General features: G+C 41.1%; 1 protein-coding gene across 1 annotated transcript in view; it reads right to left on the bottom strand.

Annotated features, from left to right (window-relative positions):
- Window positions 1–16,611, bottom strand: part of gpr139 (G protein-coupled receptor 139) — a 32,493-nt gene extending 15,882 nt beyond the window's left edge. Inside the window, exon 1 of the mRNA XM_020051004.3 lies at window positions 16,293–16,611. Within this exon, the coding sequence (XP_019906563.1) occupies window positions 16,293–16,443 (151 nt within the window). The 5' untranslated portion in view covers window positions 16,444–16,611. The remainder of the gene's footprint in view (window positions 1–16,292) is intronic.
- Window positions 16,612–16,948: the final 337 nt, after the last annotated feature.

Here is a 16,948-nt window from a genome sequence, read left to right as displayed (position 1 = left end):
AATGTTGAAGAGGCGTGTCATCCAAGACATCCCCTCCACACCCAAAGCTTTCAACATTTCGTAATCGATCTCGTCAATCCCCGGAGCTTAGCCACCGTGGAGTTGTTTGACTACCTCAGTGACTTCTACCATGGAGATTGACGATGCTTCCCCATCAGCCTCCAGCTCTGCCTCCACTAAAGAGGGTGTGTTAGTGGGATTTAGGAGTTCCTCAAAGTGTCGCCCAATTACCTCCTCAGTTGAGGTCAACAGTGTCCCATCCTTACTGTACACAGCTTGGATAGTTCCCCGTTTTCCCCTCCCGAAGTGGCGGACGATTTTCCAGAAACACTTTGGTGCCGACCGAAAGTCCTTCTCCATGGCTTCCCCAAACTCCTCCCACACACGCTGTTTTGCCTCTTTCACAGCAGAGGTTGCAGCCCTTCGGGTCTGTCGGTACACTGCAACCGTCTCCGGAGTCCTCCGGAATAACATATCCCGGAAGGCCGCCTTCTTCAGTCGGACGGCTTCCCTGACCACCGGTGATTATATTTGTAACCCATAAATATTGCAATCTAAACAACTGATTATGCTTATATTTGGTTTGTAAACATCTTTCACCACAACATCATTGATTCAACCATTAAGATTTTGATGAAATGGAATGAGAATATTGGTTAAGTCCTCAAAACATAACAATACCATTCTTAGTTTTTTTTTAAACTGTCAGTTATTCCATGACCAAACAATGTAAGACAGGTGTTTTAAAATTAGTCTTTGAAGTGCTAAAAGTAATCTATTACAGTTTATTTCACTGTTTTCACATTAGGGCAAAACTCTTGCACACAACACATTAAAATAGACAGAAAAGATTTTCCATAATTTCTATCCCATTATCAAACGTGTGTTTGATTAAGAGATCTTCCACAATAATTGATGCAAAAAAAAAATAATTGATTGCAACATGGGTAGGTGGTTAAATCAACTGTATCAAATACTTTAAAAAATATATTACAGAAATGTCTATGTTTTGGACACACCACGCAAATGTGTGTCAATTGTGTCTTCAGCATTTGGCCAAAATATATTTTCCACTTCACAATGAATTGTTTTAATTTTTCATGCACTGTTGGAAGAATCCACCAGTGATATCATGACTTATCCATGGGCTGAAGGAGAGTGACATGCTCATGGGAATGGTGGACATAGACCTTCCACCTCCCTAATGAAAAGAACATGGGTGTAGGGTCAGGAATCAGTGATTTTCCCAAAACCATTCCTGAACCACTTCTGAATGGTGGAATTTAACATTATCCCACACTATTTAACTGAATAACTCAATGAGGTGTGTAGCTCCAGCATTGTAATACCTAAGAAGGGGCTTATGTCCTACCACACCATCTTTGGAAATGGTAGCACACATGTATATGTTTGTTGTCCAGGCACATGGACAGTTGATCATCGGCCAATGATATTCTTTTCCGACACCGTGTTGAGTTTTGTCCTGGTAGAAGCTTGCTTTTGACAAAAATGTTCTTGGAATGGTTCACAGCAGTTCAGTTTGTAGTTTTGACCTAATCCAGGATTTATCAGATTTATTCCTCTGCCTTGCTGTCTATCCTGCTCCATGTTGAAAGACATTGCCAATGTTCAACCAGTTTATATGGTTACCAGATATGGGTACTACTACACTGTATTTGACAGTATTATATTATACATAGGCAACACAGTGGTCATTTGTGGCTCACATTATCAACGCCATGGTTGTGGTTTTGAATCCCAGAGGTCACATATAAATCTATGGCCTTAGGGTGGTGATTATGTACTTTTCAATCTGAACATACAATAGACAAAACAACATAAAATACATGCTGTATATTCACCAAACGGTATTGATCAATTAGGAAGAATGAGCAAAGTGATAGTAATGGGTATTTTAACAATAGAGAAGACAATCTTTTAAAAGGTTATGCATGAACTTTCTATGAACTTTAGGATATTAGCCTTTACATACAGTGGTCACATTTGTTAAGAACGCACCCATTGAGCCAAGGGAGGGAGCATTAAATAGTTTTGTGAAATTATCGCAGTAAGTGTTGCCTCTTTGTTGTTCAACTCCATCTCAGTTAGGAAATGGCAATACACACTCAATTATAAAGGAGCGTGGCTACCCAGAATTTAACATTGTACCATAAGCCCATTGGCCAATTACAGTTGCGAGCTTCCAAATGGATGTTCTGTTGTGTAACAAAGCATACATTAATACAACAACTGTGCAGAACATGATGTATTTCATTGTAAAACATGTCTTTCTAGATGTTTGTTGTACTCAGTGTCAAATGTCAGATGTTCTTAGAGTTGTGAAGAAAATAGCTTTTTTGATTATCTGTGAAATATTACCAAAAGCTACAAAAAAACTGTAATATCAAAAGATAGACAGATGAGAGGTAGCTGACAGGGGCCAAACAGAAAGGAAGGCCGAAATAAAGTTGGAGAAGTTTGAGGCAACTGTGGTAGAGGTTAGAAGAGAGTTTCATTGCAAGAGAAAGGGACAGAAGATGCCAAGAGAGTTATCTGAAGAGAGAGAACAAGTGGATGAAAAAAGTGGAGATAGGGGTGAGGGAGGGGTAGAGAGAGGGGAGAAGTGATGAAGAGAGGGAGGAAGAGATGGAAAGAGGGAGGAAGAGGTGGAGAGATGGGAAAGGTGGAGAGAGGGAGGAAAAGCTTTAGAGATGGAAGAGGTGGAGCGGGGGAGGAAAAGCTTTAGAGATGGGAGAGGTGGAGCGGGGGAGGAAGAGGTGGAGAGGGAGGGAGGAAGCAGGGGAGAGAGTAGGTGAGAGATGGAGAGATAGGAGAGAGAGGAGGAAGAGGTAGGGAGAGAGGGGAGAGATGGACAGAGGGAGGAAGAGGTGGAGAGAGTGGGAGAGATGGACAGAGGGAAGAAGTGGGAGAGAGATAGGGAGGGGTGAAAGGGGGGAGAGCTGGAGAGTGAGGGGGTGAGAGAGCGGAAGGAATATCAAAGGTAGCTTCAAAGGTCACTTTTACTTTGTACCTCATGACAAACATTTCCTCAATTGTGTTGTCAAACCGTTTGATTGGACCAAACAGACAATCCATGATGCCTACCTACTATTCAAGTTGTACATCTGTGATGTACCATCAAGTGGAGAGAAATGAGTAAATAAAAGGTTCTGAGGTCCCTCCAGGAGAATCCGGTTTGGATTCTGGTGCAAATGTTTTCTTTACTGTGCACTCTCAACAAAAAGATTGAAGTTTATTTATTTATTTATCTGGTCTCCCCTGAACTAACACAAAACCATAAGTCTGTGTGCTTTTATAGATCAATACGTTCCTGAAGGGAGAGATTACAGTGGAGAATATAACACTGGAGTGTTACAAAGAGAGAGGAGAAAGAGATTGGAAGATAGGAGAATGAGCCAAAGATATTTGGAGAAAAAACTGAGACAGTGAGGAAAAGAAAGGGACAGAGGGAGACAGAGGAACAGAGAATGGGAGACAAAGAGACTGAGTGGGAGACAGAAAGACAGTGAGAGACAGAAAAACAGTGGGAGTTAAAAAGACAGACGGACACAGGGAGACAGAAATAGGTTTACAGAGACAGAGTGGGAGACAGAGAGAGGGAGAAAGAGAGGGAGAGACAGAGAGTGAGACAGAGTGGGAGACTAAGAGACAGATTAGGGAGGGAAAGAGGGCGATAAAGAGAGAGACAGAGCAAGAGACAGAGAGGAGGGAGACAGAGAGTGAGACAGACAGAGAGGGACACAGAGAGAGAGGGAGGCAGTGAGACAGAGAGAGAGGGAGACAGAGAAACCTGACCAGTTTTGTAGGTAACGTTATTGATGCCACTGCAGTGTTATGCTGCTCTACTGCCTGATGAGACATTCACATTCCTCAGAGCACACAGTGTACAGTGTTGGACCGAGGGAGGGGAAGAAAGAAAAAGAGACAAAAAGAGGGAATGGGGGACGTGAGAAAGAATGCACTGGAGAGCAGAATAAGGACTCTAGCTTCTTATTATAAACAGACAGAAAAGAGTTGTTAAAAACGAAAACCATCTTAAAGCACACCTTCCATAACAAAGCCCTCAGAGATAAACCCTAAGCCATCAGATTTTCGGGCTTTGTTAACAAAAACACCCGGTATAGCCACAGAACAATGACAGTTAGACCCAACCAAATTGTAGCTGCCATCATAGTCAGATATGCAGTTTAGGTTAATTTAATAGTTTTGAGATCCATATAAGAATCATCAAAATTTTAATAATGTTTTGTAAATTAGCCAATATAATTAAGAATGTTTATTTACCTGTCTATGTTACAACCTGGTCTCAGGGGACTACGTAGAACATTTTACGTTAATCCATTTTTTATATGTTACGTTAGGTTACATTACAATGCACTACCAAAACATATAATACATTACATATGTGTTCATATGTAACATATCTTACAAACGCTATTAAAACGTATAATATGTTACGCAAGCTATTAAAACTTATAATATGTTACGCAAGCTATTAAAACGTAAAATATGTTACCAATGGTAAGTTGCTATGCATTACCATGGCAGGCAGAGCACCTGGATGGTTCAACAGAAGATAATGTCATAATTTACACTGCTGTATAGTAGCCTAATGTTCATGAATATTGTTATTTAGTGAAGTGGTAAAGATGGAAGTTTCCTTCCTTACTCCTCTTAAGTTAACATGGCAAATGAGGTCTGCAATTATATCTGTGTTTCTAAATTATATTTATTTTTGACTATGCTAACAAACTAGCTACTGGCTAATATGTTAGCGGAGTTCACTTGATAGCAATGTGATAGCCTACCTACATTTCAGTTAATGCTCTGTATAGCACTGGAATCATTGATTATTTTGTGTATTTTGTTATTATCTACTTCTCACAGCATGTTTGAGGTATATTGAAGGCATGTTGAAGGCATATTGAAGGCACATTGAAGGCATGTTGAAAGCTTGTTCACAGCATGTTTGACGGCATGGATGTGCAAAAAACTGCCTGTAGCGAAAAGAACACCTTCGTGAATTTAACCTCAGGGGAGTAACAGAAATCATGAGATAACTAAAAGATAACTATTTTTCACACTGGAACGAATTAACCAAAACAGCTAACTACTGTAGAAATACAACTTTCCCTAAACAGTGCACAATGTCAAAATACCTGACCACTGCTACTGATCCACACTGAAGGAAAGGTTTGACAATATAATAACAAACACAGTCTTGCCATCGAGAGAAACTGATACCGGCAGACCAGGGAAATTCTGTAATTTTTATCATAGGTACTCTTCAACTGTGAGTGACAGAATCTAAAACAAAAATCAAAAAAATCACATTATATGATTTTTAAGTAATTAATTTGCATTTTATTGCATGACATACATATTTGATACATCAGAAAAGCAGAACTTAATATTTGGTACAGAAACCTTTGTTTGCAATTACAGAGATCATACGTTTCCTGTAGTTCTTGACCAGGTTTGCACACACTGCAGCAGGGTTTTTGGCCAACTCGTCCATACAGACCTTCTCAAGATCCTTCAGGTTTCAGGGATGTCGCTGGGCAATATGGACTTTCAGCTTCCTCCAAAGATTTTCTATTGGGTTCAGGTCTGGAGACTGGCTATGCCACTCCAGGACTTCAAATGCTTCTTATGGAGCCACTCACTTAGTTGCCCTGGCTGTGTGTTTCAGGTCGGTGTCATGCTGGAAGATCCAGCCACGACCCATCTTCAATGCTCTTACTGAGGGAAGGAGGTTGTTGGCCAAGATTTCACGATACATCCTCCCCTCAATATGGTGCAGTCGTCCTGTCCCCTTTGCAGAAAAACATCCCCAAAGAATGATGTTTCCACCTCTATGTTTCACGGTTGGGATGGTGTTCTTGGGGTTGTACTCATCCTTCTTCTTCCTCCATACATGGCGAGTGGAGTTTAGACCCAAAAGCTCTATTTTTGTCTCATCAGACCACATGACCTTCTCCCATTCCTCCTTTGGATCATCCAGATGGTCATTGGCAAACTTCAGACGGGCCTGGACATGCGCTGGCTTGAGCAGGGGGACCTTGCATGCGCTGCAGGATTTCAATCCATGACGGCGTAGTGTTACTAATGGTTTTCTTTAAGACTGTGGTCCCAGCTCTCTTCAGGTCATTGACCAGGTCCTGCCGTGTAGTTCTGGGTTGATCCCTCACCTTCCTCATGATCATTGATGCCCCACAAGGTGAGATCTTGCATGGAGCCCCAGACCAAGGGAGATTGATCGTCATCTTGAACTTCTTCCATTTTCTAATAATTGCGCCAACAGTTGTTGCCTTGAAAACAAAATGTACACAAATACCCTTAAATAAAATCAAAAAATATATACCCCTCATAGCAACTGTTTGACTTAAAATGTCAAGTTTTGAAGAATAGAGCCACAAAAAATAAATACCTTCACTGTCCAAAAAGTTTGGGATTGCACTGTGCATCATTATTTCTATGGGAGGGGCTTAGCAACCTTGGGATCATAGGCGTATACACGCCGTGGGCCAGCTCTGTCATGCACATGCAGCATCAGTGGAAAGTGCAGCACCAGAGGATATTTTACTTGAATGGGTGTGTCCGAACTTTTGACTGGTAATGTACATGCATCAGAACTCTATTAAGTGTAACTACTGGAACTGCTCCCTGGTGAGATGTTAGCAAAATGGTAGCACATAAAAAGGTGCAGAGTATAGTCGGCCTCAGGGGAGGAACAGAACAGCCGAAGGGGCAGTGTTGCATGCAGATAGCTGTCTGACCCAGAACCATCTATTAATACTAAAAAGGCCTCGCCGACCCCCTTCTGACCATTGAGGAATCATTTTTACTCTAACAGTATTATACATACAGTATATTAATTATGTGCTGTTGTGAATAATTTAGTTGTGTTGGTGAAGGTCTTGGGTATCATTAGAATACACTTTTTTTCCAGACAGCGTAACTGAAACTGGGCAAAAAGAGCGAATATTTCTTAGAGACTGAGCGAGTGAGTGACTTATTGACAGTCTATCGTTAAATGGCGTAGTGATTAGAGATGCAGCCTGCCACCCAGTAGCCCGGGGATCAAACCTGGCTGGGAACAAGTAAGATTAGCTGAGGATGAGCTGGTTACAAGCATCAGTAGCTACATGCAGCAAACCAAAAGGAAAATAAAGCAGCATTGACTGAACCGTCTGCGGAGGCAGGAATTTCAACACAAATGCAATCCACTTTACAGGCATTTCAAATGCTGAGGTAAACTCCACTAGAATGGAATGCGTTAGGGTCTTCGTGTCTCCAAATTATTGACCAATCTGCACTCGAATATGAACTATCGTGAATTAATTATTTATGCATAAACTCTTATTTCCACAGAGGGATCATTCTAGGGATCAGACTACCATTCGTGATCCATATTTACTGTGATTCATCGTATGCATCTAATGATGGTTGTGTTGCACACCTGTTCCTGCAGGAAAGGCTGTCTACAGAACTGCCAAGAAGGAAGGGATAAAGCTCCCATTCCTTTCCTAAAGGTAGCTAGGAGTGCTGACATGAAGAAAAAAAAATTAAGCCAGCTGGATGGATGGAAACAATGTTCTCATATCAAAATGACATCATCTGTTTCAATTAGACAGCTAAGTAGAAAGATGTCATAATTTCAATACAAGTAGCTGTCACTGGCTCACGTCTCACAACTAGCTAATATTACCGAGCCAGCTCTTCTGATCACCGAACGTGGCTTCGCTCAAGTTGTTAACTCATTTGTTAACAGATACCATTTCAAAGATCATGCCAGCATGTTTCTCGATAACTACGCTGTAACAGGATCTGAGAGGGAACTAATGGTAAGATTCCATTTAGAGAGGAAAAGGCAGTGCAACTGCTTTGAAATTCAACATTATTGACAGATGTATTGTTTCTAGATTAAATATATTCAGTCTGTTTTGAGACAGAATTGGGTTGTGGAAGACAAAGTCAACTAGAAAATATTTTTAATGTTACGACAGCGATGTGCCCACACTACGTTTGAGCTATCCCATTACCCTTAGCAAGATAGGAGGAAGATGAGTTCAGGTGGAATCGCTATGCTCTTTGATGTGAGACAATGTTACAAATGTCTAGATGTCATTGTCTCTCTCTCTCACACTGTCACTTCTTTGTCTCTTTCTCTCTTGCTCTCTGTCCCAAACAGCTATGAAGCTTGGCCTGCTGGTCTCTCCCTTTCTCTGATCATGCCTAGAAAATGCTTTGGTAATGTCAGTATTCTCTTGTAGTCAAAGCCTTCAACAATGTAATCATTAATTTAACGTAAATCTATTTGCCTGTTAACCTATTGGATCCCATAGCGGCCGTTGACGGCCTTCCTTTAGATTGGCTGCAATATGGGTTTCTTTAACAATAATATTTGTGTAAATATCACAAAATCTACCTGTTTAAAATGTGTTCCTGTATTCCGGTGGATGTTGTCATTAATAAGATATAATAAAAAGTGTATGTTGTCTTTTTACTTTTTTTTTTAAATAATTTCTTTACTCAAAATGCTAGTGGCAAGGCTGCCAAGACTTTTTACGTTAGAAGAGGCTGTTTGTGCGTTGTTTGGTGAAACATCCTTACTCTTTGAAAGCAATAATGATTTTCGGGGTATATAACAAATACACTGCGGATATATGTTTGGTGTTGTCTATACTTGATGCTGTGAAATGTTGCTAATATCTTTTAGATGGCAATAGTAACCCAGTTGTGATAACTTGATTGGCGAGCGCGTCAGCTGTGGAGCTTGAATGGTTTCTTGCTCAGTCTTGTAATTGAAAAGGTTACTGAATTTAGTAGTTGGCTAATTGGTAGAATGTTTTATCGCGTTACTTCTGATTTAATTCATATATAAAACTGCAATAGCTAACTAGACAGCTAATTGTCCGGCTCAGTTCATATGTCAGACTAGTGATGGCAATTCGAGGCTTCATTACCGTTCTTCTAGCAGTACGATATTATGCTAGCATCGCTAACTCAGATTTTCTTTTTCAAAATAAAAGCCATAATTGAAATATATAAGGCAATATAGTTAACAATCTAGTCGTTACATTTTATGTTTAATATCCGTTCCAATTTTGTTCTAGTCTGTTTTTTTTACAGTCTAGATTGTTAACTATAAAAAGAAAATATGAATGCTGCCAGCACAATATCCTGCTGCTAAAATAACGCTTATGAAGCTTCTTTTGGCCATCACTATGTCAGACTATAGAAAGGTTGTCTTGCTGCAAATGAGTTTCAATTGTGCGGCGACGAGCTGGCACTTTCACAAGCTAGCCAAGATTGGCGCCAGTAATGTTTTACTTTTTTGACGACGTCGTCACTTGATTATGACGTTGTCCTGCACCTGCCGACACATACACTCATCTAAAGGATTATTAGGAACACCATACTAATACTGTGTTTGACCCCCTTTCGCCTTCAGAACTGCCTTAATTCTACGTGGTATTGATTCAACAAGGTGCTGAAAGCATTCTTTAGAAATGTTGGCCCATATTGATAGGATAGCATCTTGCAGTTGATGGAGATTTGTGGGATGCACATCCAGGGCACGAAGCCCCCGTTCCACCACATCCCAAAGATGCTCTATTGGGTTGAGATCTGGTGACTGTGGGGGCCATTTCAGTACAGTGAACTCATTGTCATGTTCAAGAAACCAATTTGAAATGATTCGAGCTTTGTGACATGGGGCAATATCCTGCTGGAAGTTCCAGTCTTCAACTGTCCAATTTTGGTGAGCTCTTGCAAATTGTAGCCTCTTTTTCCTATTTGTAGTGGAGATGAGTGGTACCCGGTGGGGTCTTCTGCTGTTGTAGCCCATCCGCCTCAAGGTTGTGCGTGTTGTGGCTTCACAAATGCTTTGCTGCATACCTCGGTTGTAATGAGTGCTTATTTCAGTCAAAGTTGCTCTTCTATCAGCTTGAATCAGTCGGCCCATTCTCCTATGACCTCTAGAATCAACAAGGCATTTTCGCCCACAGGACTGCCGCATACTGGATGTTGTTCCCTTTTCACACCATTCTTTGTAAACCCTAGAAATGGTTGTGCGTGAAAATCCCAGTAACTGAGCAGATTGTGAAATACTCAGACCAGCCCGTCTGGCACCAACAACTATGCCACGCTCAAAATTGCTTAAATCACCTTTCTTTCCCATTCTGACATTCAGTTTGGAGTTCAGGAGATTGTCTTGACCAGGGACACACCCCTAAATGCATTGAAGCAACTGCCATGTGATTGGTTGATTAGATAATTGCATTAATGAGAAATTGAACAGGTGTTCCTAATAATCCTTTAGGTGAGTGTACTTTCAATGTCTTGAGATGTGTGTGCCTTATGCTTACTTTATGATCACGTTAGTTGTGCCTACCTCTAATGATTGCTTGCTCAATCTCGCCCAAAAGAGATGCGCTATTTAATTTATAGCCAAGCTCTGTCTATAGTTTACAGTAACATATAGTATATCTGTGAAACTATTCCTTGATAAAATTCCTTAAACAGATTATTTAGTGCCAAATTTGAACATATAATTATTTTTTGATTATTCCACTGCAAAAGAGAATGCGATTAATCGCAATTACTCGTTTTAATCGTTTGATCTCATTAGCACAGACCATGAAACTGTGGATAGTATAACATTTATTACTTGATATTCCACAGCTACCATTCAAATAATTAGAAACACCAACCCTGATCAAAGCTTTGTCAAACACCTGCACTGCCCTGTTGCCTTGTTGGCCTACAAAACATCTATTCCCTAGATACGAGTTCCACATTAGCACAGACACAAACTGTGACACAAACCCAGCCCAATGTTCTGGAAGTGGTTCTGAGATTTTTGATGTTGCCTGAGCATGCTGGTTTTCTCATAGAGCAGCAGCCTTGTGAAGCAGAGAGAACGTCCGTTAAGAGTGTGCGAGCGATTCATTAAAAAAGGTGACAATTGGACACAGCGTCATTGTCATGTTACAACTCCATCTCTCTCTTCATCAATTTGTCCTTTATCTCTCTCTCTCTCTCTCTCTCTCTCCCTCTGCTCTGTCTTGATTTCTCACTTCCCCGGCTTTATCTCTTTCCCTCCCTCTTCACCTGTTTCCTTCCTCACCTCTCTCTTTCTCTCACTCAACTCTGCGTCTTCACACCCCCTGTCCTGATCTCACCCTTTTCCCCTCAATGTTTCTCCGGATTCTTATGACTATTTATTCATCTCTCTGAATACCTCTCCGTTCTCAGTTTCACACTATTTACCAGCAAGTCTTGTGTACTTTCTCACTCTTTTTTTAAAGCACTCGTGTCCTCACAAAATTGTATCACCCAGTCTCTCTTCCTCAGTCTTTTAATCTATCAATCCCTTTCTAAATTTTTTTCATTCTCTGTTCCGTCTTCCTGTGCTGTCTTTCCATCCATCTACATGCAATACTAAGGCCACTGTAAATAGCCTAAAGACAAGATGACATCTATGCGTACATTTAGACTCTAACAGCCGGTCCAGACTAATGGTACAATGTGTTAATTACATTGTGATTACCCACAGGCTATAACACAGACAAATAGTTTCTTAGACAGCAATACTATCACACCAAATACTTACAGGCAAGCTCTCAGTTCAGCAGAAAGATTATGAAAGGTAAGCAAAATTATTAAAGAAAAAGTAAATAACAATCATAAACAATAAATGAATAAAAATTGAAATAATCTTTGTGGATTCCATACACTGGCCATATCAACAAACCTCCCATAGAACAGGGAAACCTCAATCTGTTACTAAATCAACACGTACTACAGGAGTTTAGTTTTACAGTGATTTAAATTTAAAGGTGATGTTCCTCAGTTTGCGCTGACAGTGAACACTGCATCTGTCGACTCAATCGTAAATTATTCACATCTGTAACGCTTCAGTGATACAGAATGAATAGAGCCCAGAATCTATCTTTGAGGATTCAGCATGTAGGGCTGCAAAACAAAATGTAGTTTAGTTTGCTATATAGTATAGATCTGCCTTCCAAAAGAAATATAGTAATTGAGCCTGAGCAGGAAAATCCTTCCTTTTTTTTCTTTAAGACTAGCTTACTTTGAATTACAGATCCCATTATCATGTACAAAGCAGAACATCCCTTATGAAACTCTTATCAAATGCAAATATAACAGAATTATGCTCAAAAGAAGGGCCATTCAAGTCACTCCCTACTCCACTTAAAGTTAATTAAAACTACTACTGAGCGCAGTAACCCTACTTAAGTAGGCAAACTCCAAATATGCAATTTCAAATTGAGGTTTGAAAATGGAATATAAGACAATCAAATGAAAAACAGTGATATGGTTAGAAGCTGTGGTTACCTGTAACCTTCCATCTTCTCCCTTGAACCAAACGTCAGCAAAGTTCAGGTCTGGAGCTGAATACCTAGAATATTGAATCATTCCGGTGTTGCCTCAAAGGCAAAGGCATAGACACTAATCATAGATTAGACATGAGCATTTTGTCCTGACTTCTAACCTCTCTTCTCTAGCCATTTTTCCTGACCTCTAACTTCTCTTCTTTAGCCATTTATCCTGACCTCTAACCTCTCTTCTTTAGCCATTTGTCCTGACCTGTAAACTCTCTAACCAGCCTCTACACACAGAAGCAGACCAGCAATAATGTCACCACATGTGACGTATAACTACAATGGTTAAATGTCAATATGTCGACGTATTATAATGAGATCATGTTGGCCAGACTGGGTAAGTGTCCATCCATAGATCACACAGGAAGGCACCAGACAGAAAATAGTCCAATCCGTCTTGAGAAGGAGTCTAAACTGGACAATAATTCTTCGGTTTAAACGCTACGACCTATGTCATCCAACACAACAGCTTGTACCTCCTGAAAGCCATGGAAGTCTCAGAACAGACTGATGATACTGTTTTTCAGTAACAGTATGTCTGCCCTGAGCCATAACACAGACAGTTAGTTCCCCAGGCAGAAATGCTTTGATTTCTGAAATGAACATTACAGTCCAACTTAATGTGAACTGACCACTAAGTCTTCAGCGGGGATCCGACTGGAATGCATCAACACTTTAGTGGTCTGAGATCGGCGTTAGACACGTCAGTTTTAGAGGTCACATCTATGTGGGAATGATGGTTTCATGTTACGTACTCAAGGTCACGTCTATGTGGGAATGATGTTTTAATGTTACGTACTCATGGTCACGTCTATGTGGGAATTATGGTTTGATGTTACGTACTCAAGGTCACATCTATGTGGGAATGATGGTTTCATGGTACGTACTCGAGGTCACGTCTATGTGGGAATGATGGTTTCATGGTACGTACTCGAGGTCACGTCTATGTGGGAATGATGGTTTCATGGTACGTACTCAAGGTCACGTCTATGTGGGAATGATGGTTTCATGGTACGTACTCGAGGTCACGTCTATGTGGGAATGATGGTTTCATGGTACGTACTCGAGGTCACGTCTATGTGGGAATGATGGTTTCATGGTACGTATTCTAGGTCACGTCAATGTGGGAATGATGGTTTCATGTTACGTACTCGAGGTCACGTCAATGTGGGAATGATGGTTTTATGTTACGTACTCAAGGTCATGTCAATGTGGGAATGATGGTTTCATGTTACGTACTCGAGGTCATGTCAATGTGGGAATGATGGTTGCATGTTACGTACTCGAGGTCACATTTATGTGGAAATGATGGTTTCATGTTACGTACTCGAGGTCACATTTATGTGGAAATGATGGTTTCATGTTACGTACTCAAGGTCACATTTATGTGGAAATGATGGTTTCATGTTACGTACTCAAGGTCACGTCTATATGGGAATGATGGTTTTATGTTACTTACTCAAGGTCACGTCTATGTGGGAATGATGGTTTCATGTTACGTACTCGAGCTCACATCTATGTAGGAGAAAATGGTTCCACGTATCAGAACCAGTAATCGACGTGCTAAATCCTACAGGTCTCTATTTCTTCTTCACATACCTATAATTGGCCAGGGGATGGAGCCCATAATAGACAAAAAGCAAAGGGGTAAAATTTGAACCAAGGAAAAACAAACTAACATTTTATCCGTTTTTTTCCTGTAAGAATTGTTGTCTCTGTTGATCGGACAGACTGACACTTGAGCACACTCACACACATACACTGGCACGGAAAAGACACACTCGAAGAGCACAGATAAGACAAGGTCAATATAAGACATCAACAGTGTGTCAGCAATTCATTATTAGAGCAGCTGAGCACAAATCCCGGACTTTAAACACACTCACAGGTTAACACAAAGTCACCAGATGACATACACAAAAACACTGGATAACACACACATTCACAGGATAACAAACACACTCACAAGATTACACACACAGGATAACAAACACACTCACAGGATAACAAACACACTCACAAGATTACACACACAGGATAACAAACACACTCACAGGATAACAAACACACTCACAAGATAACACACATAGGGTAACACACACAGGATAACAAACACACTCACAAGATTACACACACCGGATGACAAACACACTCACAGGATAACACACGCAGGATAACAAACACACTCACAAGATAACACACATGGGGTAACACACACAGGATGACAAACACACTCACAGATTAACACACGCAGGATAACAAACACATTCACAAGTTTACACACATGGGATAACAAACACACTCACAAGATAACAAATACACTCACAAGATAACACACACGGGATAAAACACACACTCACAGGATAAAAAATACACTCACAAGATAACACACACAGGGTAACACACACAGGATGTCAAACACACTCACAGGTTAAAACACGCAGGATAACAAACACACTCACAAGGTAACACACAAGGGTAAAACACACTGGATAACAAATACACTTACAGGATAACAAACACACTCACCAGATAAAACTCAGAGGATAACAAACACGCTCACAGGATAACACACATAAGATAACAAACAAACTCACAAGGTAACAAACACAGGATAACAAACACACTTGCAGGATAACACACACAAGATAACAAACATGCTCACAGGATAACAAATACACTCACAGGATGACACACACAGGATAACAAATAAACTCACAAGATAACACACACACTCACAGGATAAAAAAACACCCTCACAAGACAACACACACACACACATAATATTCTCACCCATTCACAAGACAACAAACACAATTACAGGTTAGCACACACAGGCTAGCTAGCACTGGGATTAGAACACACAACCTTCAAAGCCCCAGTTTTCACATCCACAACACCGTAACAAAGCAGCAAGCCTACAAAATAATAATCGCTGCACACTGTTTATTGTGGAAAGAATAGCTTTCACCACATTCAAACATAATCGGGTACCAGTAGAATTGACACCTCCTGGCATAAAACAATGGTCTGGTTTGCCAAAAACACACATAGTCACACAATCATAACCCACACAAACACACATTCTCATAAAAACACAGTCTCACAGAAACATGCAATCTCACAAATACACAGTCTCATGAAACACACAGTCTCCTAAAACCACATTCTCATAGAAACACACAGTCTCATAGAAACACATAGTCTCATAGAAACACACAATCTCATAAAAACACAGTCTCACAGAAACATGCAATCTCATAGAAACGCAGTCTTATCGAAACACAGTCTCGCTGAAATACACAATCTCATAGAAAGATACAGTCTCATAAAACACAGTCTCACAGAAACACACAGTCTCATAGAAACACACAGTCTCATAGAAACGTACAGCCTCATAGGAACACAGAGTCTCATAGAAACTCAAACTTGTAGAAACACAATGTCTCGTGAAAACTTGCAATCTCATAGAAACACAGTCTCATAGAAACATACAGTCTCATAGAAACACACAGTCTCGTAGAAACACACAGTCCCATAGAAACACAGTCTCGTAGGAACACACAGTCTCATAGAAACATAGTTTCGTAGAAACACAGTCTCACAGAAACACAGTCTTTTTGAAACACAGTCTTATCAAAACACACAGTCCAATAGAAACAGTCTCATAGAAACACAGTTTCGTAGAAACACAGTCTCACAGAAACACAGTCTTTTTGAAACACCGTCTTATCAAAACACACAGTCTCATAGAAACACACAGTCTCATAGAAACACACAATCTCGTAGAAACACAAAGACTCACACACATTCGCTGTCTCTTTCCAGAATGCATCGTATCCCACTCTTCCTCCTTACCAGGCAGGCCGAGGCACAGCAGGGCACTGTAGTAGATGACGGGCAGCGGTCCGAGAGGGCACCCTTGGGGAGTGTCGGCCGGCTGCTGTCCCGGGCTCCAGGCGCTGCTGTTGGGGGGAGGCAGTAGGGTGAAGATGTGGCTGTGCTCCATGGCCCCCCTCTTCTTCCTCGTCCTCAGATGCTGCTCAGCAGAGATGTGGGATCCAAGTGTGTGCTCGGCTCAGCGTCGGGGAAGCCCAGACAAAAACGTACATGCGCACACACACACGCGCGCACGCACACACACACACACACTCTCAAGGAGACCCAGACTCAGCAGCCAGGCAGCTGGACTGAGACAGAGAGAGGGAGAGGGTGTTCTGTCCTTGGGTGCCAGTACATGCGCGACTGAGTGAGGGAGAGAGAGAGAGGGAGAAAGAGGGGGAGAGAGAGGGGGGACGTTGGCTGTGTGTGAGAGAGACTGAGACACAGACGACTCAGACGGAGGAGGATGGCAGAGGTAATAGGTGTGTGTGGCGGAGGGAGACCAGAGGTAGACTAGAGGAGAGACCCAGGGGGGAGAGATATAGGAGGAAGAGAGACAGGAAGGGGACAATGACAGGAGGAAGAGAAAGGAGGTGAGAGACAGGATGAAGTGAGAGACAGGTAGAGAAGAA

The sequence above is a fragment of the Esox lucius genome, chromosome 11 (assembly GCF_011004845.1).
Source record: "Esox lucius isolate fEsoLuc1 chromosome 11, fEsoLuc1.pri, whole genome shotgun sequence".
Taxonomy (NCBI): Eukaryota; Metazoa; Chordata; class Actinopteri; order Esociformes; family Esocidae; genus Esox; species Esox lucius.
The sequence above is the reverse complement of the archived record's forward strand: the minus strand, read 5'-3'. Positions and strand labels throughout refer to the sequence as shown.